We start from the raw sequence: 27,783 nt of genomic DNA, 5'->3' as shown, positions 1-27,783 counted from the left end.
GGAGAGTTTGACAAAACAAAACAAAACAAAACAAACAAACCCAAAACAAAAAAAAAGATTCACAAAAGTCTAATGTTTTTGGAAAACAATGCCATCAATCTGTCTCAAGATTTGAGTTCATCTAATATTGAGTCAAAGGTCCATGCAGTTGTGGTTAGTCTTCTCACCCTGAGAGTGAGTGGCCTGTAGATTTCGTTAAGAAACAAGAAGACTCCTATAATCTGGAAACACCAGCTGCATCTGTAACCAGTGCTAGATTTAGTAAATGTAATACTGTCACCAGCCTAACCAGAGCAGGTATCAGAACTGAACTATATAATTGATTGATCCACCTGAGAAAGTTCTCAGGTCTCTCCTTCAGCGTAATACTGTTTGCTGTTAAACTAAGTACCATCTGATCTGCTAATTCGTGACAAAAAGCATTAAAGATCCCCAGACTCTGGGATTTTGGTCGATTTCTTGTGCAGAAATTCCAATGAAAATGCTGTTGGAGAAACAGGTCTTGATTCCGGAATATGCTCCGTCCTGTATTTTTCGATGTATGGCGCAGCTACTTCCCAAACCTGAAATGCAAGGACAAAACAAAGTCCAAGTGTTGACAACATTGTTTTCACATGCCATTAAACATCAACTTCATGTGAAGTCAAAACATTATCTCTAACTGACTAGATAACAGCAGCTGTTTGTTGCTTTTATTATGAGCCATTTGACACATGATCTGTCAATGAGTCTTTGGTTGCTTTAACAACTTTTAAAATACAAAGTCCAAAATGTTTCTAAAGTTACCATGAAGGTTTTCAGCTGCTTACTCTTCTAAAGCAAAACAAGCCAGGAAACAAACGAAACCCAGAGAATTCAGTGTGGGTGGAATTAAGGAAAGTCGCTCAAGGATGGGACTGTGTGTTTTCTAAGGCAAGCCTTAAATGATAAGAGGCAGTGGATTTACTCTTTGCTGTCTTTCCATGCCACATGCCCTCTGCTCTTTGGACCCTTGCTCCTCAGAACGTGGCCCCTGTACCAGCAGCGTCAGCATCGCTTGGGACAAGTCAGAATGTCAGCCCCACTGCAGACCTACTGAATCCGAACCTGCACTTTAACAAGATCCCCTAGAAATTCACGTGCACTTTACAGTTTGAAAAGCACTGTTTCACAGCCTTGTTTAGTGTTTACCTCCACCCACCAACCTATTTCCTTTCAAGCATAACATCTCTCAAACTAAAGTCTGGCTTTTCGTTTATATTATAGCTGCTTTTTATCTGGTTGCCGCTGACAGGGAAGGAGCATTTCGTATTCTTTTGTATTACCTTAGAAAATGTATTCTTTCAAAAGCTAACCTCCTTGAAAAGATATCTGCACCCCCAGGTTCACTGCACTATTTACAATAGCCAAGGCACGGAAGAAACCTAAGTGTCCATCAATGGATGAATGATACAGAAATTGTGAGATACACACACACACACACACACACACACACACACACAGGAATTTTATTCAGCCCTGAAAAAAGAAGGCACTCTTGCCATTTGCAACAACATGGATGGATCTTGAGGGCATCATGTTAAGTGAAATAAGTCAGACAGAGAAAGACAAATATCGTACGATCTCACTTACATGTGGAATCTAAAAAAAAAAAAAAAAAAAAGAGCTCATAGATGCAGAGAACAGATCGGTGGTTGCCAGAGGCAGGGGTTTGGGGGAGTGGGTGGAGGGGGTCAGAAGGTACAAAATTCCACTTATAAAGTGAACAACTCCTGGAGGTGTCATGTACGGCTTGGTGACTATAGTTAATAATACTGCACTGTATATTTGAAAGTTGCTAAGAGAATAGATCTTAAAAGTTCTTACCATGAGAAGAAAATGGTAACTGTGTGTGGTAGTGCATGGTAACTAGACGTACTGTGGTGACCATTTTGCAATATATGCAAATGTCAAATCATTATATTGCAAACTAATATAATGATATATGTCAATCCTATTTCAATTTTTAAAAAGGCTGAGCTCTCACACACCTCTCTTCTAGCACCAAAGTTGGCAGCAAGCAAGGGAATTCCCCTCAAAGGGTACAGGGAACACTTAGAAATGACAGGAGTGAAGGTCAAAGGAAAAAAATTTTTCCCCAAGAGCAGCGCAGTGGTTCCAGGGGAAAATCAAGCAATTCTAGGGAACATGATACCTACAAATGAAAGGCTTAAAGAACTTTAAAACTATATTTTAAAAATGAGTCCGCATTCTAGGCATCTGTCCCTATCAGACGCATCTGCAGTCAATGTAGCCAGAGGGAAGAAGCAATAAAGAGACCCTGTATCTCACCCAGTGTGATAGGGAAGGACACACCAGTGCACTAGACACATCCAGATCCCTTTGAATAAAAACTCGGGAAATTTGTTTTCTCTTCAGGTCTATGCAGTCACTGAACCAGGTGGTGATGGTGGCGATAGCATTACAGAAAGAGAATGTATTTTTAATAAGAGAGAACCTTCTTGATGGGGAGGGATCCATGAACCTTTTATCTCATTTTCTCCCCACAAATACTTGTCCCCAAATTCCATTTAAAATTCATTCCAGCTTCTAATCCTTAGATAGTCCATGTTTGGGTGCAACATGGGACACTTAAGCGTGTATCGAATAGTTTCTTAGTGACCCTGAAAGTTGCATGAGTACCTTTTGGTTCACTTCCAAGCAACAGCCAGGAAGCAAAAGAATATGAATGCTTTTCCACTCTCCACTCCCACTTTGCTTTCCCATACGACCCCAAACTAAGAACTAAGCCAAGTAGCCAACTTACCTTCTGCTCTGTGAGCAGCCTGTGCGTTGCCTCAATGTCTGGGGCCATGAAGCGATCTTTTATCCAGGGCCTGCAGGGACAGCACATCAAACCATGAGCCAGCGTCAACTGCTGCCAGGGTTCAAAGTTCTAAAACAGTGTCACTTTCCAGGAATCTGTTTTGACTTTACCTTACAACTGAGCGCACCAGGTCATAGACCTTCTCCAGTGGAGTGGTAGTTTTCAAAGGGCGTAGAAACTCTATCCCTTGGCAGGCTGCAAGAAGCTCGATGGCCAGCACTGAAACAAGGAAGGACGAGGGGATGGCTGATTCGAGTCTGACTTCATGCTTGAGGGATATAAATCCCATGCAAGCTGACGGCCATCGCCAGCCAACTAACAGATGGTTGGTTCTCCCAGTCTATGGGGAGAATGAAGATCCCTTGGTATTTGGTTACCATCTTAAATGTGCTTTTCTAACCCCTTGGCTGCATCTTTAATGGTGAGAAGGGGAGGACTAATGTCCAGGTAAATCAGCTTTCGCCTTCTCCCCTCAGCTGATCAAGATGGATGACCTGTTTCCTATTTCCACCTTTGTGTAAATTTTAATTTGTTTTCAGTCTTGCTGTTCCCTATGGCCTGAAATACCTGGCAGATAGACTTTCATCAAAGGATTGAAGGAGCCAGTGAATGAGCAGATGAGTCTTTGGTTGCCCTGGAACTAATTCTCCAATGTCTGTTTCAAACCTTCAAACTTAAAGGCTCCCAAATCCACTAAAACTGAAATTCTAGCCATTGGCATCTTGCCAACTTTAAGTTTCTTGATAAAACAATCTTTACACTGTCTTTTCCTAGCTATGAACGCCTTGTGGAATGTACCATACCTTGAGATCCACTCTGAATATTGAAATCTAAATCTCTCTACATTTGATACAGTCTAATGAAGAATTTTTTATAGAAATATAATTCAAAAGTAAACCACTTTGGGTTCTGTTATTTGCCAAGAAGATAATTTAGAAGCTTAGAGGCCATTTAAGTGGTTAACCAAAATGGAGTACTAAAAACATTTGAGGGCTTCCCTGGTGGCGCAGTGGTTGAGAGTCTGCCTGCCGATGCAGGGGACACAGGTTTGTGCCCTGGTCCGGGAAGATCCCACATGCCGTGGAGCGGCTGGGCCCGTGAGCCATGGCTGCTGAGCCTGCGCGTCCGGAGCCTGTGCTCCGCAACGGGAGAGGCCACAACAGTGAGAGGCCCGCGTACCGCAAAACAAAAAACAAAAAACAAAAAACATTTGACTTCTTGTCTTAAACTTTATAAAGCACATTCCAAACTCTGGTGAGTACAGACAGGTCACGATGGGAGAGGATGAAGTTACAGAATCCATTAGGACCTGGAAGAAACTTCACATCTTCTAGTCCAGTCCCCTCACTTTACATGTAAGGAACTGGAAACTTTGAGAAGTAAAGCATCTTATTAAATAAGTGCTTATGCTTATTTCATAGAGCTGGAGCTCAAGATCAGAACTGGCTAATCTTCCTGATTTTCCCTCACCCACATGACACAAACCTGGCCTCTTGGTTGGAGAAATGTGAGTAAGAAAATGGCAGATTTTGCTAGTGCATATAACAGACAGCTTCTTAGATGGGTTTGCAAGATAAACGTGAAACATGCCAGGAAAACTTTGAGTAACCATCTCCCAGCATTCTGTTAACTGTTCTTTGTTGCTATTCACAACCATGAGTTCTCCCTGATGCCATCAGATGGGATTTAAAAGTCACACACTTCATTGATACAGATGCAAAGTGTTCAGTGTATCTTGATTTACCTGGATTTTTAAAAATACGATTCTCATTTATTTTGAAATAAGCTGAAATTCAGTGGCCTAATAACCACCTTGGTCCTTCCCTTCCAAAAATTTAAATACACTTAAAATATCCTAAGAATCACGGAAATAACTTCTAGTTTCCCATGAATATTTTCTTCACCTTAACAGAGTATGAGTCACATGAACTAAAACCATCCTGAGCAAATAAGTAATAGTTCTACTTAGATATGTTGCAAGGACGTTCTTAAAGTTTTCAAAACTGACGCTATTCACTTTATGGACATCTGAGGCTAATTTATACCTGTGTCCCTTTCACTAAGAAAAGGCTGCTTCTCCTGACCTTACATCCCGTTCCTTCCCACCTCCCCACCATCCCCTGGCCTTGACTGATGTCCGTGCTTGGGCTTCAGACTTCCTCTCACTCCTGATCTTTTTTGGACCGCCACAGGGCACACGGATCTTAGCTCCCCAGCCAGGGGGATGTACCCACACCCCCTGCAGTGGAAGCGCCCAGTCTTAACCCCTGGACCGCCAGGGAAGTCCCCACACTGGGTTTTTTAAGCTGCTCCCTTTGAAAAGTTTTCCCTCCTCCCTCCCGTGGGCTGGTAACATTTCAGGTCTTCTTTTCCCCGGAGGGCAACCGCCTCCCTGTTGCTGGTATTCTTCTCACCTGACCTCCTGCGGCCGTCAGCTGCCTCCACGTAGAGAACAGCCCCTTCATCATCCATCCCAGCTCCTTCCTGAGTGTGGGCATCTGTACATCATTGCCACGCAGCCCAGAGCAATGTATTTTGTGCACACACATCCCCTTTCCTTATTAAGTACTGCTCCCCTCTTCCCAATTAGCTGGCCCTCTTCGTTTCAGGTCTTCATCTTAAATACTCCTTTGGAGATGCCTTTTCTCATCCGTTCAAACTAGGTCCGGTTCAGTTATAGCCTCCTATAACTCAATTCTTTTTTTGTGTGTGTGCTATACGCGGGCCTCTCACTGTTGTGGCCTCTCCCATTGCGGAGCACAGGCTCCGGACGCACAGGCTCAGTGGCCATGGCTCACGGGCCCAGCCGCTCCGCGGCATGTGGGATCTTCCCAGACCGGGGCACGAACCCGTGTCCCCTGCGTCGGCAGGCGGACTCTCAACCACTGCGCCACCAGGGAAGCCCTAACTCAATTTTTTAGTCAGAATTTTGTGAAGTGCTACAAAGAGTTGCCAAGTTGTTGTTCAATGTCTTCCTCTTTAGATAGACTCTAATTTCCAAGAGGGCAGAGAACACCTCATTCACCACTTAATCCACTGTGCTCAGTGATACATGCCTTTCCACCCGAACCAGGCCGGACAGGGAGGAGAAGGGAGTAAAGGGCACAAGGTTTCTTTCTGGGAAGATGAACATGTTGTAGAGTCGACTGTGGGGTTGACTCACAACTCTGATATATTCACAACTCTACTAAAACCCACTGAATTGTACAATCTAGATGGGTGAATTGTATGGTATATGAATTATATGTCAACAGAGCTGTTACCAAAAAAAGAATACTCAACTCTCTCACATTTATCTTAAAATAGTGGTATTCTTTTGTCAGACAATTGCTTCCAATACAGTTGCAAAAATTTAGGAATTTAGAGAACAATGCCTAAAGGAAGGCAGTTTCTCTTTAAGAAACCAAACAAGCAGTGATTAAGAAGGCTGGAAGAGGTTGACTTAACACGGCTCCACCTATGAACTCTCTTTGCTGAAAAGGCTGGATCTAAATCTCGTCAAGTCTTTTTTTTTTTTTTTTTTTTTTTTTTTTTTTTTTTTGCGGTACGCGGGCCTCTCACGTGGGTCCTTTTTTTTTTTTTTTTTTTTGCGGTACGTGGGCCTCTCACGTGACCTCTCCCGTTGCGGAGCACAGGCTCCGGACGCGCAGGCTCAGCGGCCATGGCTCACGGGCCCAGCGGCTCTGTGGCGTGTGGGATCCTCCCGGACTGGGGTACGAACCCGTGTCCCCTGCATCGGCAGGCGGACTCTCAACCACTGCGCCACCAGGGAAGCCCTTGTCAAGTCTTTAGGACCAAGTGCAACACACAAGAAATGATACGACAGAGCACAGAAGTACCACCACTCAGGTAAATCCAGAACGTCCTTCTCTGTCAGAAAACAGACGTGGTTTTTTAACTAGTCAATGGTATGAATTAAAAAAAAAGGGAGAGGGGACTGTTGTCAATGAAAAGAAGCTTAAAACCTTGGCCACCAAATTTAAAAGGTGGGTCTTGAATCCTGATTTGAACAAACTGTAAAGACGTTGAGATAATTTGGGAAATTTTGAATATATACTCGATGATACCAAGGCTTATTGTTGATTTTTGTCGGATGTGATAATGGCATCATGGTGGATAAGAAAGTGTTTGTATTTGAGAGAGAAAGCATGCAGGAAGAAAACGTGACAACAGGGATTTGCTTGAAAATAATTTGGGAAAAGTAAAAAAAAGAAAAAAAAATGAAGCAAATGTGTTAACTGTTGAATTAGAGTGAGGCATGTGAAGGTTCCTGGTACTAATCTCTCCACTTCTGAATATGTTTTAAAATTTTCATATTAAAAAAAAAGCCAGCTGATGAACTGGCTTAGCCAGCAGGCGTGGTTCTTAATCTTCACCGAGCATCAGAACCACCTGGAGGGCTTGCTAAACCCAGCTTGTTCTGCTCTCTTTCCTAGGCTCTCTGATTCAGCTGGTCTGGGACAGGCCCTGAGTTCCCAGGTGATTCTGATACTGCCGGTGGGGATCCCACTCTGAGGCCCACTGGCGTATAGTTTATCAGGGAGGCCTGCGTCCCGGGCTGGCTGGGGTTACCTTGCTCCACGTGCTCAATGACCCTGAGGGCTTTCCTTGCTGCCCATCCTCCCATGGAGACATGGTCCTCCGTAGCAGCACTGGTGGAGAGAGAGTCCACAGACGAGGGGTGGCACAGGGCCTTGTTCTCAGAAACTGCAAGAGGCCAGAGAAGTTAAGTTAGGGACATACTTATGTGTGTTCCTAATAGAAAAATTGCCAAAATGACACATGGCTTCCCAAAGTGCTCCTCAGCGTGGGATACCCTCTCCAGGAGCTCTTGGTCGTCAGCAAAGCACCAGATGGTCCAAAGTTACTTTGGGAAAAGGAAGAAGGTTGGGTTGCTTTTTTTTTTTCCCAAAGTGAGAAGGACTCTAAAACTCTAGTGAGTTCCGAGATAAGACCGGGATGGGAACCCTCATATTACAAAGCCAAGTTGAAAACACTAGAAGCATTTAGCATGACAGGGAGACTTGGGCTAAAAAAGGTGATGGTCATTTCCAGGTATTGGAGGACAATCTGATTATGTGACCAGAGGAGGCGGGATCAGAATTCAGGCGTGGCGTTTGGGGATTGAGGCTGGACCCACAGATCTTGAGCGAGAAGATTTACAGTTGAGACTGTTCAATGATGACATAAGTGGATGTACTGGGTTTAAGCAAGGGCTTGATGACTGCGGGGATGTCTTGGGGAGGTGGGGGGAAGTCTAGAGTTGGCTTAGGTTGCTGTCAAACGTTATGTGCAGATGAATCACTGGTCTTGTTAAAAGTGCAAATGTTGAGTTTTAGATGGGGGCTGATATTCTGCTGTTCTAACAAATTGCTGGTGATGGCTGTATTTTGGGCCAGAGGACCACACCTTAAGTAGCAAGAACCTAGATTACAGAGTTCCTTCTCCCCAGCTTCAGAAGCTGGGAAAGGTCAAACGCAAAGAGTTTTTTCCGCTCTTTTTTTGAACTTTGAGAGCAGCTCTGAGTGAAGCTGCAGTTCTTTTCTATGCTATAGGGGATCCTGAGATAATATACTATAAACAATGGTGATCCACTCATCCTCGTTTGCCCAGAACTTTCAGGTTTCAGCACTGCAAGTCCTGGGCCCCTGAACCTGCTATGTGGATCACCTGGTTTGGTGGGGCTTGTTCAGAAACGTAACTTACAAGTGGCCAAAAAAAGAAAACCACCAGTTTTATTACAATGAAAGCAAGCTGAGCAACTTCAGATGATATCTAGGGCAACGAAACACATTCAAACAAGGCTTCCCAAATTCATAACGCTTCTCTGAACATCAGTTACCACCCCCCATGTTAATGTGAGAAGTTGCTGCCCCTTAGAGGGGTATTTTACTAAGGAGGTAAGTGAGTAAATAGAAAATACTGGACAGAAAATGAACTCAGTGGCTCTTTGTTGGCTGTGTGGAGTCTTAGTGTGAGACTTAACTGAGGAAGGGGTGAGTAGTCATAGTAACAACAACTAATATTAATTTGGTGCTCATGACACTCCAGGCACAATTCTAAGGCATTCCACGCATTCATTAATTTAATCCTCAAAACAGCCCCGTTGGGTAAACTTATCACCCCCATTTTACACAGGAGTAAACTGAGGGTCAACAGGATTAAAAGACTTGCTCCATATCACACTGCTGGTAATGGGCAGAGCTGGGATTCGGACCCAGAGTCTATGCTCTTAGGAGCCACTATGCTATCCTGCCTCTTGGGTACGTTTGCCAGAAAAAAATACCGGATGCCCAGTTAAATTCGAATTTCAGATTAAAAAAAAACAAATAATTTTTTAGTACCTGATAATTTGCTGAATAATTCAAATTTAACTGGGCAGCCTGCATTTCTATTTGTTAAATTTGGCAACCATATTTTAGGATTAAATATTGATTAAAAAGAGATCCTCATTAATTGAAGTGAGAGCACAGATTTGCAAGCCAAAATGCCTGGCTCTGAATTCTGCTTTACTTCTTACTAGCTGTGCAATATTGAGTAGGTCACTTAACTTCTTGGATGTTCAAGTATTCATCTTTGAAATGGAGGAAATAATAGTACCTGCCTCTTGGTATTGTTTGACGATTGAGTAAATATAAGTGAAGCCCTTTGCACTTCCTTTGTGCCAGTCTCTATTCCGATGTTACTTCTCTGTCCCTTACAGTCTCGAGTCAGAAATCTGCTGTATTAAAGCTCAATTTTCATGGAGGGCATCTTGCTTCTTTTTTTTTTTTTTTTTGCGATATGCGGGCCTCTCACTGTTGTGGCCTCTCCCGTTGCGGAGCACAGGCTCCGGATGCGCAGGCCCAGCGGCCATGGCTCACGGGCCCAGCCGCTCCGCGGCATATGGGATCCTCCCAGACCGGGGCACGAACCCGTATCCCCTGCATCGGCAGGCGGACGCTCAACCACTGCGCCACCAGGGAGGCCCCATCTTGCTTCTTATAAGCATTTTTGCATGTTGTAATCACATCCTTACGTTTTTAGTGGTTGGTATGGCTTATGGAATGTATCCAAACTTTAATCATTTGGATCAGTTCAAGTTTCACCAGTAGCTATAAACATCTTTTGCCTTTTTCATTCTGATAATCTTCAAATTGAGATTAGTGAAAAAACGACAAAGATGAAGTTCACATGTGATGTCACATTGCTTCCTACAGAGAAATCGTGGAAACCTCCTTATTTACAACCTCATTAGTGTGTTACTATGTTTCAGTATAATGTTGCCTAGGTTTTATTTTATATTTTTTTCTCTAAACCTGCAGCATTTGTATTGAGGATGCACATGGAGGTGGTGAAAACGTTAGATCTCAAAGACAAAATGTGACACTTTTAGGTAAAATGGAAAGGCCTTTAGGTGTATCCACCTAAAGGCTTGCATTCTGGGCAAAGTGCAGTGTCCTTACCCAGGGCTGCAGCCGTGCAGTGGGCTATCATGAATCCAGAGTTCAGACCACCTTCAGCCACCAGGAAGGCAGGCAGCTCGCTGAGGGAGGGGTTGCAGAGCCTTTCAATTCTTCTTTCACTAATTGCAGCAAGTTCATGGACGCCAATGGCCAAATAGTCCAGGGCCTGAAAGAGTGTCTCAATTCAGTTGGCCTGTATTAGAATATGCTTTCAGGGTCAGGAGCAATTCTAAAAAGCTTACTTTGGCTGGATATTCACCATGAAAGTTTCCTCCAGAAACAGTCTCTCCCCTGCTGGCAAAGACCATCTTTTAAAATAGGTTAAGGTTTTCACATAACACTTGGTGATCACTTCAAGTATAACTCTTTCCCCAGTTGCTTATTTCTAACACTGAGGTGGTAGCCCTTGTACAAAGGTAGGGTGGAGAGAAGGAGAGTCTTTCCACAGGCAGGTGTTGACATGAAGGGGTACAAAGGTAAACAGAACAAAACAAAAACCTTAAAGATGATTGTGTCCACCCAACTGGGGGTCAAAGAAACATGAAGCATGAAATGATGTTTTCTCTTGGGATGAGAGATCCTCAAGCACCATAACATTACTAATCTGGTGGTCAGTACTTGCCCTCAAAAAGTTTATAACCTGAAACGAAGAACAGAATCAGGACACCAGTTTAAAAGCAAATTCTGTTTCTTCAATGGGCACTGTGAGCTTGTGCTCCATCGAAGAACCTGCTGAATGGAAGATTTTGCTGATGAGCAACCACCAAATTGTTGGAACAATCAACTCTGGGAAAACTTTCAGACCTTCTACTCACGGATCCTGTGCCAGTGTTCACAGTAAATGGCGGCCAAGAGGTCATTGCAAACCCACTTAGGTCAGTGGCAACTTTGGACTCACCGAACATTAAGACTCTCAGGGATCATTCCACTCCATCATGTATTTTACTTAAGTCAACAGGAACCCTGACAAAGGTAGCAAAAGACTTTCCAAAGAGCTAATTTTCACCTACTGGACTAAAGACTATTCACAACCTATTAACTAGGAACTCACTCTGTGTAGGAAAGGTTCTGACTTCCAAAGAGGTAGAGGTGCATGTGTTACTTAACAAGTTTGGAATTACCCTTTTCTGTGCATACAACTGTGAGCCTCTTACACCTAGCTCCTGCCCTTTTCCATGGACCCGCCCCCAACGACAGGCCTTGGTCTTCTCTCCGTTCTCTGAATCCTTATAGCAAGTGATCTCTGTGCCAATTTACAACTTAAGCAACATCTGTTCTCTAGTTGTTCCAAATTTGTTTGTTGGCTACTAGGTTATAGCAATTAGAAGTAACTCCTATAATATCCAGCAACTATGTAATAGATGGTCTATATATGCAACAGAAGATTGAGAAAAATATTCTTTTGGGTAACACCAGTATTGCTGGAGAACTCCCAAATATTAGCCAACTGGAAATTCATCAACAATTAAGAATCTTTCACTGAGAAAGTAAAGGACTTTCGGCTGAAATTTTTGCTGAGGCAAGTGGTGGGGGAAGGATTTAGCAGGAAATGATCCTCCCTCCCTTGGCCAGTAATTTAATGGTATTTTTGTTTATTTGTCTTGCTTTTTATTACTCCATAAGATACCCTTTCAAGTCTAAATTATGTAAGTGTAGAATGGATACCTCTGCTCTACAGTGCAAGAAATAAGAGATGAGAGAGGAATGCATAGAGTTCATGAAAACTACTTCTCCATTTGGGGGTGGATGGTGTTGAGGAGGGTTAGTGAGTTGAGGGGTATTTAGTTTGGGTCTGACTTAACTGTAAAACAACCTGAGAGGACATAAAACGCACATCCTGAAGTAAGCTTGTCAGAGAAGCCACATTGAAAAGGTCTAGTGAGAAACCTTATACAGCTGCTCTCTGCTAGCCCGGGCTGTACAAGGCTTTTAGGGCGACTTTCTCCAATGTTAAGAACTGAGGCAGATGTGGGGTAGGAGAAATAGATTCCTAAGGGGTTGGATGGTCTTCAAAGGCAGTATTATCTCTGTGAAGACTTTGCCTGTGTGCCTCCTGACCGATCACATCGACTTCTGGGGGAACTAAGCCATCACAGAACCTTCCATAGCAAAAACAAGAGGACGCTGAGATACCCAGGAAAAGAAGGGCTCCATCCTTGAGAGACGGAAGCGTTGTTACCGTTCTTTGTACAAATATGGGAACACTGATTTGAGTAAACTCCATGTCAGAAATAAACTCAGGATGAGGAAAGCCAGAACTCTTTGATCAATACTTGGCTAAGTGTTGAAAGGTTGCCTCTGTTTAGTGTACCATGGTATCACTAGCCCTAGGAAGGCTCACATAAATGCCATCCTACCCAGGGTCTCTACAATCACACTTGTGATGTAGACCTTCATCCTTCTACCAACAACCTCAGCAGTGGGTTTTAGGGCAGTGGTCTTCGTGAAACCCTGCAGCCAGTGTTGGAAATACCCCCTTTAATCTTTCACCTGTCAGTTTTGGAAGCACAGCACGTTAGACTCTGAACCTGAGACTAGGTTCACAGACCTGCCTCTGCCACTTACCAGCTCGGCTCTAGAGCAAGGCATTTAACCTCGGAGCCCAAGTACTTAGTCTATGACATGGAGCAACAGAGAGGCTACACAAAATGATCACTTAGATCTTAAAATGACCAGCTGGAATTCTATAATCACAGCTTAGTAAACCATCAAAAGATACAGGATTATCTGTTGCACTGTTAATTTCTGTGGTAATGATGTTCTTCGCAAATGCTATTGTGTCGTTCACCACACCGTGGACCTAAAAGACAAGATCAAATGAGCTAATACATGGAAGACACTGATAATGGTCCCTGTCACATAGTCTGATATTCTTATTAGAATAGCAAGAACATTTAAACTGGGATTTATTCTTACTGTAGAGCTAATTTGGCAATTCTTCCCCATAGACGTTTTCCATCTAGCTAAGCTAGAACAGAACTTGCTGAGAACAAGGACAAGAGGGTATTTATGCTAGGGAGGACTCTTTAGTACCCTACAGATTGGAACTTGGTACAACCTGAAATATTGTTTCACTCTTGAGATGCATGTTAGTCCGTCACTTAACTAATTGCCATTTGCAGATGAGTTGGAACATCTGCAATATAGGTTGCCTCATGCCAACCCAGGTCATCTGCATTTTATATTTAAAGTTATGACTCACAGATTCATTTATAATGGCTTATGTCTGCCTGTTAAATGCAGATAAGATCTAACCATGGATATGCCCTTGAATTGTGGTTAGATTTTCCCGTGAACGTTCCTGGCAGACTGCTTCTAGTTCTATGTAACAGGTAGAGCCAGTAAAACTCCATTAACTGGTTAGGATGATGCTATTACTAAGAATTTTTTAAAGTTAGGGCACTAAACCAAAACAACAAGCTGTCCGTTGGACTTCTCTACACATGGGTTGAGCAAAGTAATTCAAAGGGAAACAAGCAGCTTACCATATAAAACAAATTTTATGATAATTGGAAAGTGGAAGTATTACATATACATCATTTTTAATAGAGGCAGGAATGAAACCTGGACTACCACTGACCATTACATGACTTTCTTACACCTTCCTCTCTTTCTATTCCCCATCCCGACAAACTGGGGGAAAGAATAGAAACTTGTTAGCTTTTTTGTTTACCTGTGGACAGCAGCGCAAGGTGTAAGCATCCTGAACATGATCACAGAACCTGTGACTTTCTGTGGAAAAGATACAGGGATGGCAGGGGGCATGTTAGCAGTTCTTTCCAATTATTTCCAAAAGCAAATAAGCTCACTCACATAGGCACGCCCAGACCTGCTATTTCAGATGGGTGGTGATCTGAGTCCAAGAGGGACCGAAACCGAAAAGCGACTTCAACTTGCCCACGATGTGGGCGAACAGCGTGAATGTCTAGAATTAATGAAAGAGGAAAAGTCTGAGCAATTTTTATATTGAATGAACTACCGTCACTGGCACAGAACCATCCACTGTGCTGACACAGCCCTCAAAAGTCCAGGGGTCCTTAACCATCACTCAGGATTAGAAACTTAACTCCAAAGCAAGACTTTCCTTATGGACTTTATTCTTTCTACTTTAAATATCTGAGTGCAAACTACGTGTTGAGATCTCTTGGGAATTCAACTCAAGACACTGGGCCTACCCTAAAAAGATTTAGGCTCATAATGGAAGGGAGCTCAATAGTGGCCTAATTTAACTAAGTCATTTTTAGGCAGTTTTTTTGGTCCTACTATATACAAGAGTAGGGAGTCTTTCCAAGTCATTATTTTCTAGAAAAGCTACCACTTCGACAATTTTTTTCTCCTGATTTTCAAATGGGGATCAGCACTAATCCTACTCTAGTTCTCAAATCCTGCCCATAGATTCCTAAGACAACATGTAGTTTGATGGGAGTCAGAGCTGGTGATCTGGGGCAGGTCACTTAACCCTCTGGGTCAGCATTTGTCTGTGAAACATGGTCGTTTGAAGGGTCAAGTGTGGCGTAACTTACATGAAGCTTCAGCAGTCCTATGACGGCACAGGCACTTGGATTTTCTTCTTCCCTACCATCTACCCCCACCACTCCCGTGTCTGAACTCCTTGACCAGCCTCCCCTCCCGCCCTGCACCTGAGCTCTGACTGAATGAATAGCAAACCAACAAAAGAGCCATGCTGACCAGTATCGAAGGCTTTGGTGGTGCCCTTCAACACCTCGAGGGTCAAGGACGCCACTATGTCAGCCTGCCGAGCAATGGCACTGGCTCTCTCCACAGCTTCACAGCCCAGGGAGGTGATCATCTGCGTCCCGTTGATGAGCGCCAGACCCTTTGTGGAAGGGGAGAGAAGTTTCCTAACGCTGTTTGTTGTAACAGGTGTATGTGCGAGTTGATTTCATATCTTTTGCTTTCATAAGAGAAAAGTTAGCCTGTCAGCTGAATGATGTTGATCCATGGTTTCTAAAGGGCAGGGCAGTAATGCTTACTTAAGTATGCAAGGATGAAGTGCCATCATATGTGAAATCATTAGTATAAATCTAGCAAATGGAATAGCTGTTAAGTATCCCCGTCATTAAGGCAGCAATGGTGGTCCAATGTAGATGGCATATCAAATCTTTAGCTCTTAATTATGCTGCATTTCTTCTTCAACTTCTCATCATTATAGATAAGACACCTTGAAAAATTTCTGGTCTGAGACTCTTGGCTTAGAGCATCCCAAGGGATGTTGGCTTACAGCATCTTTAGGGGCCCTTAGAGATCCCGATTTGAAGTTTATGTTCTTCTGTAAGAGAACCCCTAGGCATCTGTGGCCTGAAGAGTCTTTTCAGTGCTTATGGCAGAGCCCTTTCTTCAGTGCCCAACTTAAGCAAACGTGGAAGCTATGTTTATTTTAAGAAACCAGTGAGGCTGATATTAAGACTGAAAATAGCTATTAAGTAAAGATTTGTTAAAACGAACAAACTTTCCTTAGTCTCCTTACCTCTTTTGGCTTCAAAACAATTGGTTTCAATCCATGAGCTGCCAGGACCTGTAGAATGATTTAAAAGGTAAAAATGGGTATCAAATGAAATACCAGCGTATTTCTAATTTCATGTGGAATCCAATAAAAGAATTTTTAAGCCCAAAGGTCTGTCTTATAAAAGATTAGACCTATGTGAATTGGTTCTGTTTATCTTCGCTGGTCTATCCTCTAGTTCCGTTCTTTACTCTGCAAGCAGACTTAGCTTTCGAGTAATTTTTGTACCTACATCAAGGGCTAGTGTCTACAAAATCAACCCTGAATGTTGGTTTCTAGGTCCTTTGCATTCAGTTTCCACTTTAGTGATTCACTTTTTTTTTTTTTTTTACTGCTGCTTTCTGAGCAGATGCACATCCAGATGCAGATGTGCTAAGGCTGAGCTCCAAACTGTCCACATTCCCTGGCCTCCAGAGCTTGACCTAAAAAGTCCTCCACCCTCGTCCTACTTGTCTGAACACTAGCAGAACCTCAGAGCAGGGCTTCTCACTTGTATGGCAAATGTGTGAGCACCAGTGAAGAGGGACGTATGGGCCCAAGAGATGGACACAGAATCCTGAGGGGAAATGGGCAGAATGATCTTCCCCTGAAATAAAAGAAGTGAAAGCAATCACTAGGCTAAGGTCCCTCTAGGGAAGAAGGAAGACACAGAGGCAGGACCACTGACTCTGTCAGTTTCACAAGCTTATTAGAGTGTCCATCACATGATTAACTCTGTCCCAGGAGTGGGGCTGAGGGTAGGAAAAATGGAGACAGACAAGCTCAAGGGCAAACACAGTCATAGTATGTTAAGTGTTAACAGGAGGTAGGAAGTGGGTAAGGTTCCGTGGAAAATAATCACATAAGATGCTGGGAGGGCACAAAGGAGGGGCAAAAGGGACTTGACGGGGTGGGCCTATAGGGAAAAGAACCAGAAGAGCAGAGAGGGAAGTTTCTCAGAGGACTTATCAGAAGCAGGAAGAGGAGAAGGGACATGGCTGGTCCCTCTGCCTAGGACACAGGGCACTCCAGCCGCAGGCCACCTCTCGCTTCTGTACAGTGTTGTACAGTGTTGCTGGGGAAGGATTTGGCTGGGGGGTGTGGATGTGACAGGCGAGACTCTTGTAAGCCACTTTCATTTTAGACATCATCCTGAGGACAGTGAGAAGCATTACACGTTTTGGCCGGGACATGCTTGGATTTGCTGTGTGCAGTGGGTTGTGGGAACACTGTACCTAGAGAAGTAATCAAGATCAGTCTGCAGAGAAGGAAGGTGATCTAGAACCCAACCCCCCGAAGGCCTATCTGTTCCCTTAACTTCTTCCTCCCAGCAAGAGATCAGAGATGACATTTCAAACAATCCTTTGGGCTGCTCTGATGAATTTGGAGATGAATGAAGAAAACGTTAAAGCTTTATCAAAAACAAGCCTTTCTGATTGGCCACCAGATGAGAGCTTGGGGGGAGAAGCGGGGAGTGGAGCCTCCTTTCCCGAGGTTATAAGTCAGTGCTATGATCCACAGCTCTGTACCTATTAGACCAGCAAGTAAATAAACCTGCAACAACATGTGACCTCCTGGATAGGCACTGGAAATGTTTTAGATGCAGAATAAATTCCCGCAATTGACACTGGCTGCTGTACCTTTTTACCAAGGTGGTCACCGAGTCCAGAAGGCTGACAGCTGCATATGGAAGCTAAGAGCCTCGCCTAGTTTGACATCCGTACTGCGCTAAGGCTGAGCTCCTGACTCTGTCCACACTTCTAAGCTTCAGTTGTCACAGCCATAGACTAGGGATAACATTGGCTCCCTTGTCGGGCTGCTGTAAGGATGGAGTGCTAGAAAGCATGCAAGTACACCTGGTGTCCAGCCTCGGGAAATTACTGCAGGTGGAAGCTGTTATTAAAATCTTACGTATTTAGCGTCAGCCCAGCCACTCTTCGGAGACCACATCTTCCCTTCCCCAATTAGCCCAAGAGCAAGATGAGAGAGTGGGGCAAGGTCTCCGCTGGCACCAACAGTTCCTTTCTCTGGAACATAGGGCAGGCAGGAGGCTGGGAGAGAAGGAGGCACCGGTTACTTCAAGAGAACTTGAAGTCATTAAGTTCTCATTAAGTCATTAAGTCATTCTGGCCATCCTCGCTTTAGGGAAAGACAATTCCTCAAGCACAACTAATGCTCAAGGGACCTGGCTGAACTGCTATAGAAAGAAAAAGGAGACGGGGAGAAAGAGAGAAAGAAAGGAGGGAAGGAAGGAGGACCCTCCCGGGAGCAAAGCCTTCTCTGTAAGCCACTTTAAGTTTAGACTTTATCCTGAGGACAACGGGAAGTGTTACAGGTTTTAGCCAGGACACGCTCGGATATGCTGTGTGAAGGGGTTGGGAGAACGCTGTACATAAAGAATTAAGGTCAGACCGCGTGGAAGAAAGGTGGTCTGGAGCCCGTACCCCCATAACGACCACCTCGTCCCTTCACTTCTTCCTTCTCCTTGGCCCTCTGCCCCTCTGTTCACTGTTACTGGGCGTGTTCTAATCTGACCTAGAAATTTCTAGAAATTCTAGCAGTGTATCTTAAAGATGTGATCAGGAGCTAGCTGTTATTCTTTGCTGCCTTATTTCTTTGTTTACTGTTACTGGGCGTGTTCTAATCTGACCTAGAAATTTCTAGAAATTCTAACAGTGTATCTTAAAGATGTGATCAGGAGCTAGCTGTTATTCTTTGCTGCCTTATTTCTTTGTTTACTGTTACTGGGCGTGTTCTAATCTGACCTAGAAGTTTCTAGAAATTCTAACAGTGTATCTTAAAGATGTGATCAGGAGCTAGCTGTTATTCTTTGCTGCCTTATTTCTTTGTTTACTGTTACTGGGCGTGTTCTAATCTGACCTAGAAATTTCTAGAAATTCTAGCAGTGTATCTTAAAGATGTGATCAGGAGCTAGCTGTTATTCTTTGCTGCCTTATTTCTTTGTTTACTGTTACTGGGCATGTTCTAATCTGACCTAGAAATTTCTAGAAATTCTAGCAGTGTATCTTAAAGATGTGATCAGGAGCTAGCTGTTATTCTTTGCTGCCTTACTTCTAGGAACATAAAGTTTAAAATGATCCAGATAGGAAATTAAGAGACTTTCATAGGACTGATTGGTGTATGTAGCCATTAAAAACTATTGGAGAGGGCTTCCCTGGTGGCGCAGTGGTTGAGAGTCCACCTGCTGATGCAGGGGACACGGGTTCATGCCCTGGTCCAGGAAGATCCCACATGCCGTGGAGCGGCTGGGCCCGTGAGCCATAGCCGCTGAGCCTGCGCGTCCAGAGCCTGTGCTCTGCAATGGGAGAGGCCCGCATACCACACACACACACACAAAAACCTATTGGAGAATGTTTGAAAACATGTAAATGTTTACATTAGAAAAGTAATACAGGGACTTTCCCGGCGGTCCAGTGGTTAAGACTTCACCTTCCCATGCAGGGGGTGCGGGTTCGATCCCTGGTCGGGGAACTAAGATCCCCCATGCCTCGTGGCCAAAAAACCAAAACATAAAACAGAAGCAATATTGTAACAAATTCAATAAAGACTTAAAAAATACATTTAAAAAAAGTAATACAAATTGTTCTAGAAAGATAAGGTGCACCAGGGTTTTAACAGGGGTTCTCTGGGGAGGTAGAGTCATAGTCAATTTGCTCTCTTCTCTTCTGCCCAATTCCTGGTCACCCAGTCTGCCACCTCACCAGCACTTATACATGGACGTGTACTGTTTTGGAGGAAATTCCCATTAAGTTACTCAAAAAGGAGGCGACATTTCCAAGGTAAAGTCAGACTACGGATAGCAGTTTTTTTTCCAACTGCTACGTAATGTCAGTAAGACAAAGCAGTGCCACCCACAGGTCAGCTTTCAGGTCATAGTTCACCCTGGTGAATTCTCAGAACGCTAGGACCCAGAGGTACCCTGGGCTCACCCATAAAGCACAGGTGGATTCACGGCTGAAGTTGCACTATGTGGGATTTTAGGCTTATAGTCAGGCAGACTGGGTGGGAGTAGAAATAGGTGTTGAATCACTGCTGGTTGGTTCAGCACAGCCTTGTATACTATATATTGTTCATTCAATTGCTATTCACTGATGGGCATATCACATTTATACGTCACTTGTGCCTATAGCACAGAAAATCTAGCATGTGTTTTGCTCTGTGTGACTGCCCAGCCCTGCTTTTCCTCCCTCTCCTTCACCCCAAAGAGTCCCCAAGTTTCCACTGGCCTAGAATGTTTAGCCTTATTTGCGGGAAGGGACAATGGCCTCCCACGCATGTCAGATCTCATCTCCACCCTACAATTATCCCAAGAAGCAAGCTCCGAAGAGTTGAACGGCCTCCTATCTTGGCACTAGACAGCTTCCTGATCACAAGCAAGTCTTTCATCTCCATATTTCTGTTCTACCTTTGTAAGAGATGGAATTTCAGTTATTCAAGTCTGGCTATCCCACCCCCTGGGGAGCATGAAGATTTCAGATTCCCAGGCACCAACCAGAACTACTGAATCCGTCTTTGGGGTGGACATCCAGGAATCGTTATGTTTCCCAGATGATTTGATGCAACTTCTCTAACCACATTCAAACACCACTGAATCCAAGGTTCTCTCCAGCCCTGAACTTAAGGCCAGACTTAAGGGGCTTGTTCTAGTCTTAAAGATGCCAAATGCTAAGTGAAGGCTGATAGAGAATGGGTGAAAGTCCACAGGAGAAAGAGTCTCCGCCTCACTCTTACCTTGCACCCCCATCTAGCTAACCTACTTCTTGCCAAGTTCATTTTCCACTCATCTCCATTAGTTTATGTCTCCTTTTCTCACCAATTTCTCACCACCCCGTCAATCAAGTCTACCTGTGGTACACACACAGCCTCATCGGAGGGTCAGTTGGGTATCTGTTGCATTACCATTAAATACTTCGATAACTTGTTTGAGAGTCTCCAGGGAAATGCCACTGTATCCTTTGGCTAAGACATTGATCCTTAAAGCCAAGAGCATCCGACATCTCTCAGGGATTAGTGGCTTTCCAACACCTACAAAACAGAATTGATGTTTTCTCCAAGAAAGACAAAATCTTTTCCTTCTCCCAGCCGTCTCCATCTCAAATTTCTCGCCACGTCTTGGCTCAGATACTTGCACTGCTTTCTCTCCTGATTCTCTTGCTTCTTCAAGTCTCATCTTCCAGACAGATATGAGAATCCAGTTTTGCCTTCTCACTTCCCCTTCTTGGAAGCGTCAGTGAACGCCCCACCCTCCTCAATACCCTTAGAATAGCGTCCAGACTCCTCAGCACAAGCTCTCTTGCAGTCTGATGGGATTCTTGACAGACTTTCCCATCTCACCTCGTCCCGAACAACTCCTCCCTGAGTTCCAACCTTAATTTCGTCCCCTGACTGCATCACTCTCTTGTCACAATGGTATTCACGCTCCCATCCCAGCCCCATCCTTTCACCTGGCCCATTCCTTTTTCTGAGATTCATTTGAAACGTGGTTTTGTCTGATGCTTTCTGCTTCCCCCCTCTCCGCCCCCCCCCCCCCCGCCACCCCGGGCAGCAGAATTGGCACCTACTCCTTGGAATCCGCTAGCTTCTGGACGCTGTTAAAGGATGCCTGACACTGCTACGCAGTCATCCGGGTATTGGTTCCAGGGCCCCCAACCCAACTCCCCTGCAGATACCAAAATCCCCGGATGTTCAAGTCCCTTATATAAAGTGATGTAGTACAGTCGGCCCTCCGCATCTGCAGGTTCCTAATCTGTGGATTCAGCCAACATCCCAGGCTGGTTGAATCTGGGAATGCAGAACCTGGAGATACCGAGGACCGACTGCACTTCATTCAAATCAAACAAGATCTAGGAGGCACTGAATGTTTGGAGTGAGTTACCTGAAGAATGTGAACGTACTAGGTTGACCTGGAGCTCCCTGGAGGAGAAAGAGAAAAAAACCCTCTTAGATACCTCACCGTGAATATGTTCCCTCAGCTGGGAACATAGTTAAGTCTTTGGAGGGACAGAATAGGCATGATGGGGCAATGGAAGAAACCAGCAAGTCTGTGTTTTCTATATCAACTCATGTGTGAGTTAATCTGAGCCTCACCCGCCTTATCTGTAAACTGGGGCAAATGTTAATTATTTCTGTTGTTGAAAGAAATCTCCAAAATGGGAATAAGTGGCATGTGACTGTGTGTGTGTTTGGTGGGGAGGAATCAAACTTACTCTAGTTTACTGACAGGAATTACAGTTCTGGCAAATTTCCCAAAACCTGTAGTAATGCCGTAAACAACTAGAATAAAAACCAGACATTATACAGTTAGACACAGGCGGCATTTTTTAAGCCTATAAAAAGAACTGCACAATACAAAGAGAAAAGGGTACCAGTTTTTTCTTTCACGATGCTTTCTATGACTTCCCTGGAGTTTTTCACCTTCTTTTCAGCAGTGGGGGTGAGCTAGGAAAACATTGGTCAGAGCTGAACATGTCAAAGATTTACACGTGCCGCGAAAAAGGTCAGAGGATGTCCTTCCCCTCCCTCCAGCATACCTTGATTTTGTAGTGTCCCTTGCCCAAGTTGACCAGATCCTCTGTGGTCAGGCTGTCCCCATCTAAGGCAATGTACTGCACAAAAGAAGGGAATCTCCGTGAGTGCAAACAGCTTAGTCAAACAAGAGTAGGGAAGCCTGAAGCAGAATTAAGCTCTGACACGTCAGAGATTTTATCACTACTATCAAACACTAATGTGCTAGTTACAAAGACAGCTTGCTGAAGAGGAGGTTGAGGAAGGCAAATTAGAAGTGGAAAAGCATGATGCCTTTCCCTATTACACAGAGCTGGATAAAGCCCTGTCCTCACTGATGATGCTTGGTCATAAATTTTGCTAGCCCTCCCCCTCCTTAAATGATGGGTGGGGGAACTTAATTTTCTTAAAAAAAGGAAGTGGTTTGAAACTTACCTTTTCGGGTTCCCGGTATTTGCTGTATCTGTAACCAGGTAAAGGAAAATACTGGGTAGTGTGGAAAAGCCCCAGCCCCGTCATTGGCAGCAGTAGCCCCCAGAGCAGACCAACAAGCCTGCAGGGAAGGATACAGGTAAACTCCTTCTGGTTGCGATGGAATGAAGTCGGAAGACATGGCATCCCCTTCTATAACTGAAACAAGAATGCAGGAGAGACCCCTTAGGGATCACAGTGGAGAGCCACTTTTGGCGTTACTGGTAAACCAAGAAAAGGGGTCTTCAATTGCCTTCGAAATTCTACAGAAGTGGCTGCTTTAAAACGACTTCTCATGCTTTTAAATTTACAAAGGAGGAGAGCAAAAGGCAGAGATGTAGGTGCCAGGCAGGCATGAAAGGGTTTAAATGAAAGTTCAAGATCCAACCCCACCTCCATCCCCATCACCAGCTTTATTTTGTTTTAACTCTATTGTTTTAATATTTAATATTTTAAATATATTTAATATTTAAATCTATGTGTTTTAATATTTGATAGTTTCGTTAAACAAAATAGATTTAATTTTGTTTTAAATCTATGCTACTGGCCTCCAGTCTGGTGAGGTTCTTTTGAAGGGCAAAGGGATTTTCAGAATGATTCAGTAAGTGCAAAAGGCTTCAGCCCTGTGGTCTCGAGTTCAAATCTAGTCTTTGCTACTAGTAAGAAGTCTCCTCCTTTCCGAGCCGGCTGCCTCGTTGTAAAAGGTGGATAAGACTCCTGCCTTCCTCGCAGGGGTGTGCGAGAATCCCGTCCCCATCGTCCCTGCTCCACCCCCACCCCCCAATTGGGGAGGACAAGGGACCATCCCTCCCAGGAATGCCTGGCCGAGTGATTCGCACCCCTTCCCTCCAGCCACTCACCCACTTCCACGAACTCGTTGTCCTCCAGGGCCACCTCCAGCGGGTCCTCGTGGTCCAGCAGGCCCAGGCCCTTGCAGCGGCGCATGAGGAAGCTCACATTGTCCACCGAGGCGAAGCCACCATTGTCTGGCTTGTTCTTGACGTACCTCCGCACGGCCTCCCGGCCCAGCCAGCCCACCGTGAGCTGCGCGTCCTGGCAGGGCACCGCCAGCCACTCTCCACGCACGTGCACCGTATACCTGGGCATGGTCGTCTGCTGGCGACAGTCACCGGGAGGGGAGAGTTTTATCCGGGAATGACTACCGAGGTGTGGTTGACAGGGAGAAGTGGGATGGGCTTTCAGAACACGCCCCCTCCCTTGCCTTTACTCATTCACGCATTGGACAAATATTTATTGAGCGCCCCACGGTGTCCCTTTGGTTTTTTTGCAGCTGAGCGAGGGGCAGGAGAGCGGGATGCAGGCCCGCCTTTCCACCTGCCGTCCAGGTCTGCGGCCAGCAAGGCCTGGGTTCTCCCGCCCTCGGTCCTAGAGCCTGCCGACCCTGCTGCTGGCCTTGTCTCCGCAGGGGCCCTGATGCCTCCCTCCCCCGGTTTCTGTCTGCGTTCTCCTCCATTAAGGGCAGCTTATAAACACCATGTTCCTGTCTTTATCTGGAATTACTCAACTGTAAAATGCTCTTCACTGGCCAACTGTGACACCAGGGAGTGTGGCAATCTTCATGCATTTGTTTATTCCCAAATACGTGTTGAGCAACTCCGCCCTTACCACTATGAAGGTTTTCTGAAGCTGTCCCTCCACAAAGGGAGAGGGCAAGGCCGGAGGTCATTTTCACAACTAAAGGTCACCATTTGGGTGACAGCCACCGCGCTTGGACTCCAGCTCCACCGCTTATTAGCCTGGAGCAGTAAGTTATTGATTAGCCTCTGTTTCCTCATCAAAAGGCAAAGGGGCTAATTTCCTCACTGCAGTGTTTGCAGTATCTACCTGGGATCAAATCCTGGTCCTGCCATTTCCCGGCTGTGTGACATTTGGGCAAGTTACTTGACTTCTCTGGAACTCTGTTTCTTCACCTACAATATGGGGATGATAATAGTACCTATTTCAAAGGGCTTTTGGGAGGATTAAGTGAGTTCGTATATGTAAAGCCCTTAGAGCAGCACCTGGTACAATGGAAATGCTATGGAAGTGTTTGTGATGACTATTGTTGGGACTTTAATATATACCTATATTGCTTTATAAATGTTCTTTCATCATGGTATCCAAACGGATATCCCTAATCCAAGTAAGCTTCTTCAACACAGATTACTGCTCCCTGCACCCGATTCATTATAGTAGTATTAAGGAACTCTGAAGAGCATGAAAAGGGAATCAAGGCAATGTTTTAACTAGGCAGCATTTTAGTAGTAAGCCAGTGTCCAGAGATTGGATTACTCCAGTGGAAAAATCCTGAAAAGTCTGTTTCCACTAAAACAGACTTCTGTTGGGAATAGAGACACAGTTGTGATATCACAGAAAACACCCACACCCAGAACGTCCTTCTCTGAAACCCTCCCGGGGAAGTGTACAAAGAAAGAGCTGCTCCTCCTTGAGCTTCATTAAAACTTGCACTTCAGCCACCTACACCCTGATCACACTCTGGAATTTGTCATCACCTGAATTTCATCCACATAAGAAATCTTAAATTCCGGTACCCCACCTTCTGACCACAGCCTCCTCGCCTTCCCGTTCTCCCCTTACGTCAGTCATCTCTGCCCTTGAACCTGGCTTCCGGTCAGTGCCTTCTTCTTTGCACTTCCCACTGGCTTTCTCTCATACTTTCCTTGGAAGCTGGCCCCCTAGTTACTCACCTGGACCACTTTCTTCAGCATTTTGACATTCCTTTATAACCCTAACCCTATTCCTACACCTGAATAAACCGCCACCTGTCCCCCACCCCCGGGGTTATCACAACAAACTTCCATGTGTGTTCACCCAGAGAGGCAGGCTCTGCTACAGAAAGTCTTGTGGAAAAAAAAAAAAATGGGGAGATAGGCAGGGGCCAAATATTCAAGAGTCTTCTATGCTAGGACTCTGAAACTTATTGTGAACTATCTTCATTAAAAAGTTTTAAGCATGAAAAAAAAAAAAAAGTCTTGTGATGGGTACATGGTGGCCCTGCCTCCTAATGCCCCTCCCCCTTAGAGAGTCCCCCAGACAGTCCCCCCCAACCCCGTCCTCAAGGACCTTCTCAATAGCTACCTCCTCTAATTCTCAGAGGAAGCCCTTACCAACTACGTCTCAGAAAACTGAGGCCCTTAGATGTGAAGCGCCTTAAGTTTCTGTCCTCCTCCATTACCTCATCCTACACATAATTCTTGAATGCCTGTTACGTCCCAAGCACTATGCTAGGTGCCGGGAATGAAACAAATAAGATACATCCTCCACCTTCATGGTGCTTACTCTCTGGTGATGAATGCAGATGTATAAAGAAGATGAATAAGAAGTCCAACTATCCCCTGTGCTATGAGAAAACCCAAACTACTTGGGCACTCCAGTTGCTGGCCCCAGCGGAGCCCAGTTTCTGAGTAATCCCAGGCCAGACATCAGACATGTGAGGGAAGAAGCCACCTGATCATACCAGCTCCCAGCAATTTGAGTCATGCCCAGCTGTTTGAGGATTCCCAGCTCCGGCCCTAGACACCGTGGAGCAGAGACAAGCTATTTCCACTGGCTCTGTCCAAATTCATGACACAAAAAACCCATAAGTCAATACCTTATGTTATTCTTTCTTCATCCAGATGTAACACACTTCCAAATTTCTTTGCTTGGCTAGATATTTCTTATTCCATAAGACTCAGTTTAGGCCTTCTCTTCTCCAGGAAGCATTCCCTAAACGCTTCAGTTGGGGTAAGTGGCCCTCTCTGGGTTGCTTTACTTCTTTAGCATTATCTAGAAATTACTTATTTTTGTTCACCCAGAAATTATGTGTATATCCAGCTTGGTACAAAGACATTCAACATATGCTCATTAGCTGAAGTAAGTGTAGACTCTACTGAGTGGACCCCAGGTGAATCCCTACAAACATTTGTCTTTAGTGCCTTCTTCCTCCTTCATAGCGTCCTTCAAGACCACCCTCAAGCATCCCTTGCCCCAATTCACTTTCAGTATCACTAATCAGTGTAGCTGAAAAATGACATTAGCTTAGAGTATGGGGTACACTTATGGGGGGGGGAAGCCTCCAAAAGCATCATCTGGGTCCATGGATTTGCTAAAGTCTAATCACTTCGACTGTGATTATATACCAGGGATTTGAGCTGAACTCTCTCCTCTGATATTCCTGGCGTGGAGACAAGTGAGAGCAGAGCCTGAGAAATAGAAGCACATTGCAGTGTAGAAACATGTCTGAAAGGAGAGAACCATTTGGGAGAGTGAGAACAGGGGAGAAGTCAGGATTACAGGAAGGGCCAGAGTGTTTGCTCCTATTTAAGACTTTTTTTTTTTTTTTTTTAATACTACATTAGCACTTCTGGAGGGTATTTAACAATGATATGCCCCCACCCACATTTATGCTCTAAGACACTATTTTTCTTTGCTAGAGTTTATTTGGCCAGGGGTGGACGAAAGCTAGGCCAGAGTCTCACCTTTGGGAGTTTGGAATTGAGACAGTCTCTCCATGTGGTAAGAACTATTGGCAACAGTAAAGCTGGGGGAGCCAGACTATACAGTGTAGACCAGAGAGACAGAAATGGGGGATAAAGGCTTCCCTGGTGGCACAGTGGTTGGGAGTCCGCCTGCCGATGCAGGGGACACGGATTCGTGCCCCGGTCTGGGAAGATCCCACATGCCGCGGAGCGGCTGGGCCTGTGAGCCATGGCCACTGAGCCTGCGCGTCCGGAGCCTGTGCTCCCCAACGGGAGAGGCCACAACAGTGAGAGGCCCGCATACCGCAAAAAAAAAAAAAAAGAAAGAAAGAAATGCGAAATAAGGGTATTGATGTCTCTGCTGTCCTGGTGTCAGTTCCCATCTGTCTGTCCTCAGATTCTGGCAACCTCCCCCTACCCTGTATCCTTAGTATAATCCTCCTTTTCCCTTTCTGACTTCTAGTCATTGGGGTTGCTGTCACTTACAATCAAAGAATCCTAACTAATACAACA

At 44.7% G+C, this 27,783-nt stretch overlaps 1 protein-coding gene across 1 annotated transcript; it reads right to left on the bottom strand.

The window, feature by feature from the left end:
• Nucleotides 1-422: 422 nt before the first annotated feature.
• On the bottom strand, nucleotides 423-23,896 carry HAL (histidine ammonia-lyase). The gene is made up of 20 exons (XM_060113067.1): nucleotides 23,650-23,896; nucleotides 22,888-22,948; nucleotides 22,754-22,781; nucleotides 22,345-22,419; nucleotides 22,180-22,252; nucleotides 22,021-22,087; nucleotides 21,690-21,727; nucleotides 20,714-20,839; nucleotides 17,705-17,844; nucleotides 15,779-15,826; nucleotides 14,980-15,127; nucleotides 14,120-14,215; nucleotides 13,964-14,022; nucleotides 13,010-13,090; nucleotides 10,533-10,598; nucleotides 10,291-10,456; nucleotides 7,418-7,552; nucleotides 2,956-3,064; nucleotides 2,786-2,855; nucleotides 423-563 (listed from the first exon to the last, which is right to left on the bottom strand). Exons 1-20 carry the CDS (start codon nucleotides 23,894-23,896, stop codon nucleotides 423-425), a joined length of 1,974 nt encoding a protein of 657 aa, XP_059969050.1.
• Between the last annotated feature and the right edge of the window lie 3,887 nt (nucleotides 23,897-27,783).

This window comes from Mesoplodon densirostris, chromosome 11 (assembly GCF_025265405.1).
Source record: "Mesoplodon densirostris isolate mMesDen1 chromosome 11, mMesDen1 primary haplotype, whole genome shotgun sequence".
NCBI classification, from domain to species: Eukaryota; Metazoa; Chordata; class Mammalia; order Artiodactyla; family Ziphiidae; genus Mesoplodon; species Mesoplodon densirostris.
The sequence above is the reverse complement of the archived record's forward strand: the minus strand, read 5'-3'. Positions and strand labels throughout refer to the sequence as shown.

Excerpts from the sequence above, each read along its gene's own strand:
- HAL (XM_060113067.1), bottom strand. The coding sequence starts at position 23,896 with ATGCCCAGGTATACGGTGCACGTGCGTGGAGAGTGGCTGGCGGTGCCC. Across the intron at positions 21,728-22,020 it reads ATTCCTGTCAGTAAACTAGA|GGAGCTCCAGGTCAACCTAG; the intron begins GTAAGTTTGATT and ends TTTCTCCTCCAG. Across the intron at positions 564-2,785 it reads GGCTGCTCACAGAGCAGAAG|GTTTGGGAAGTAGCTGCGCC; the intron begins GTAAGTTGGCTA and ends CTTGCATTTCAG.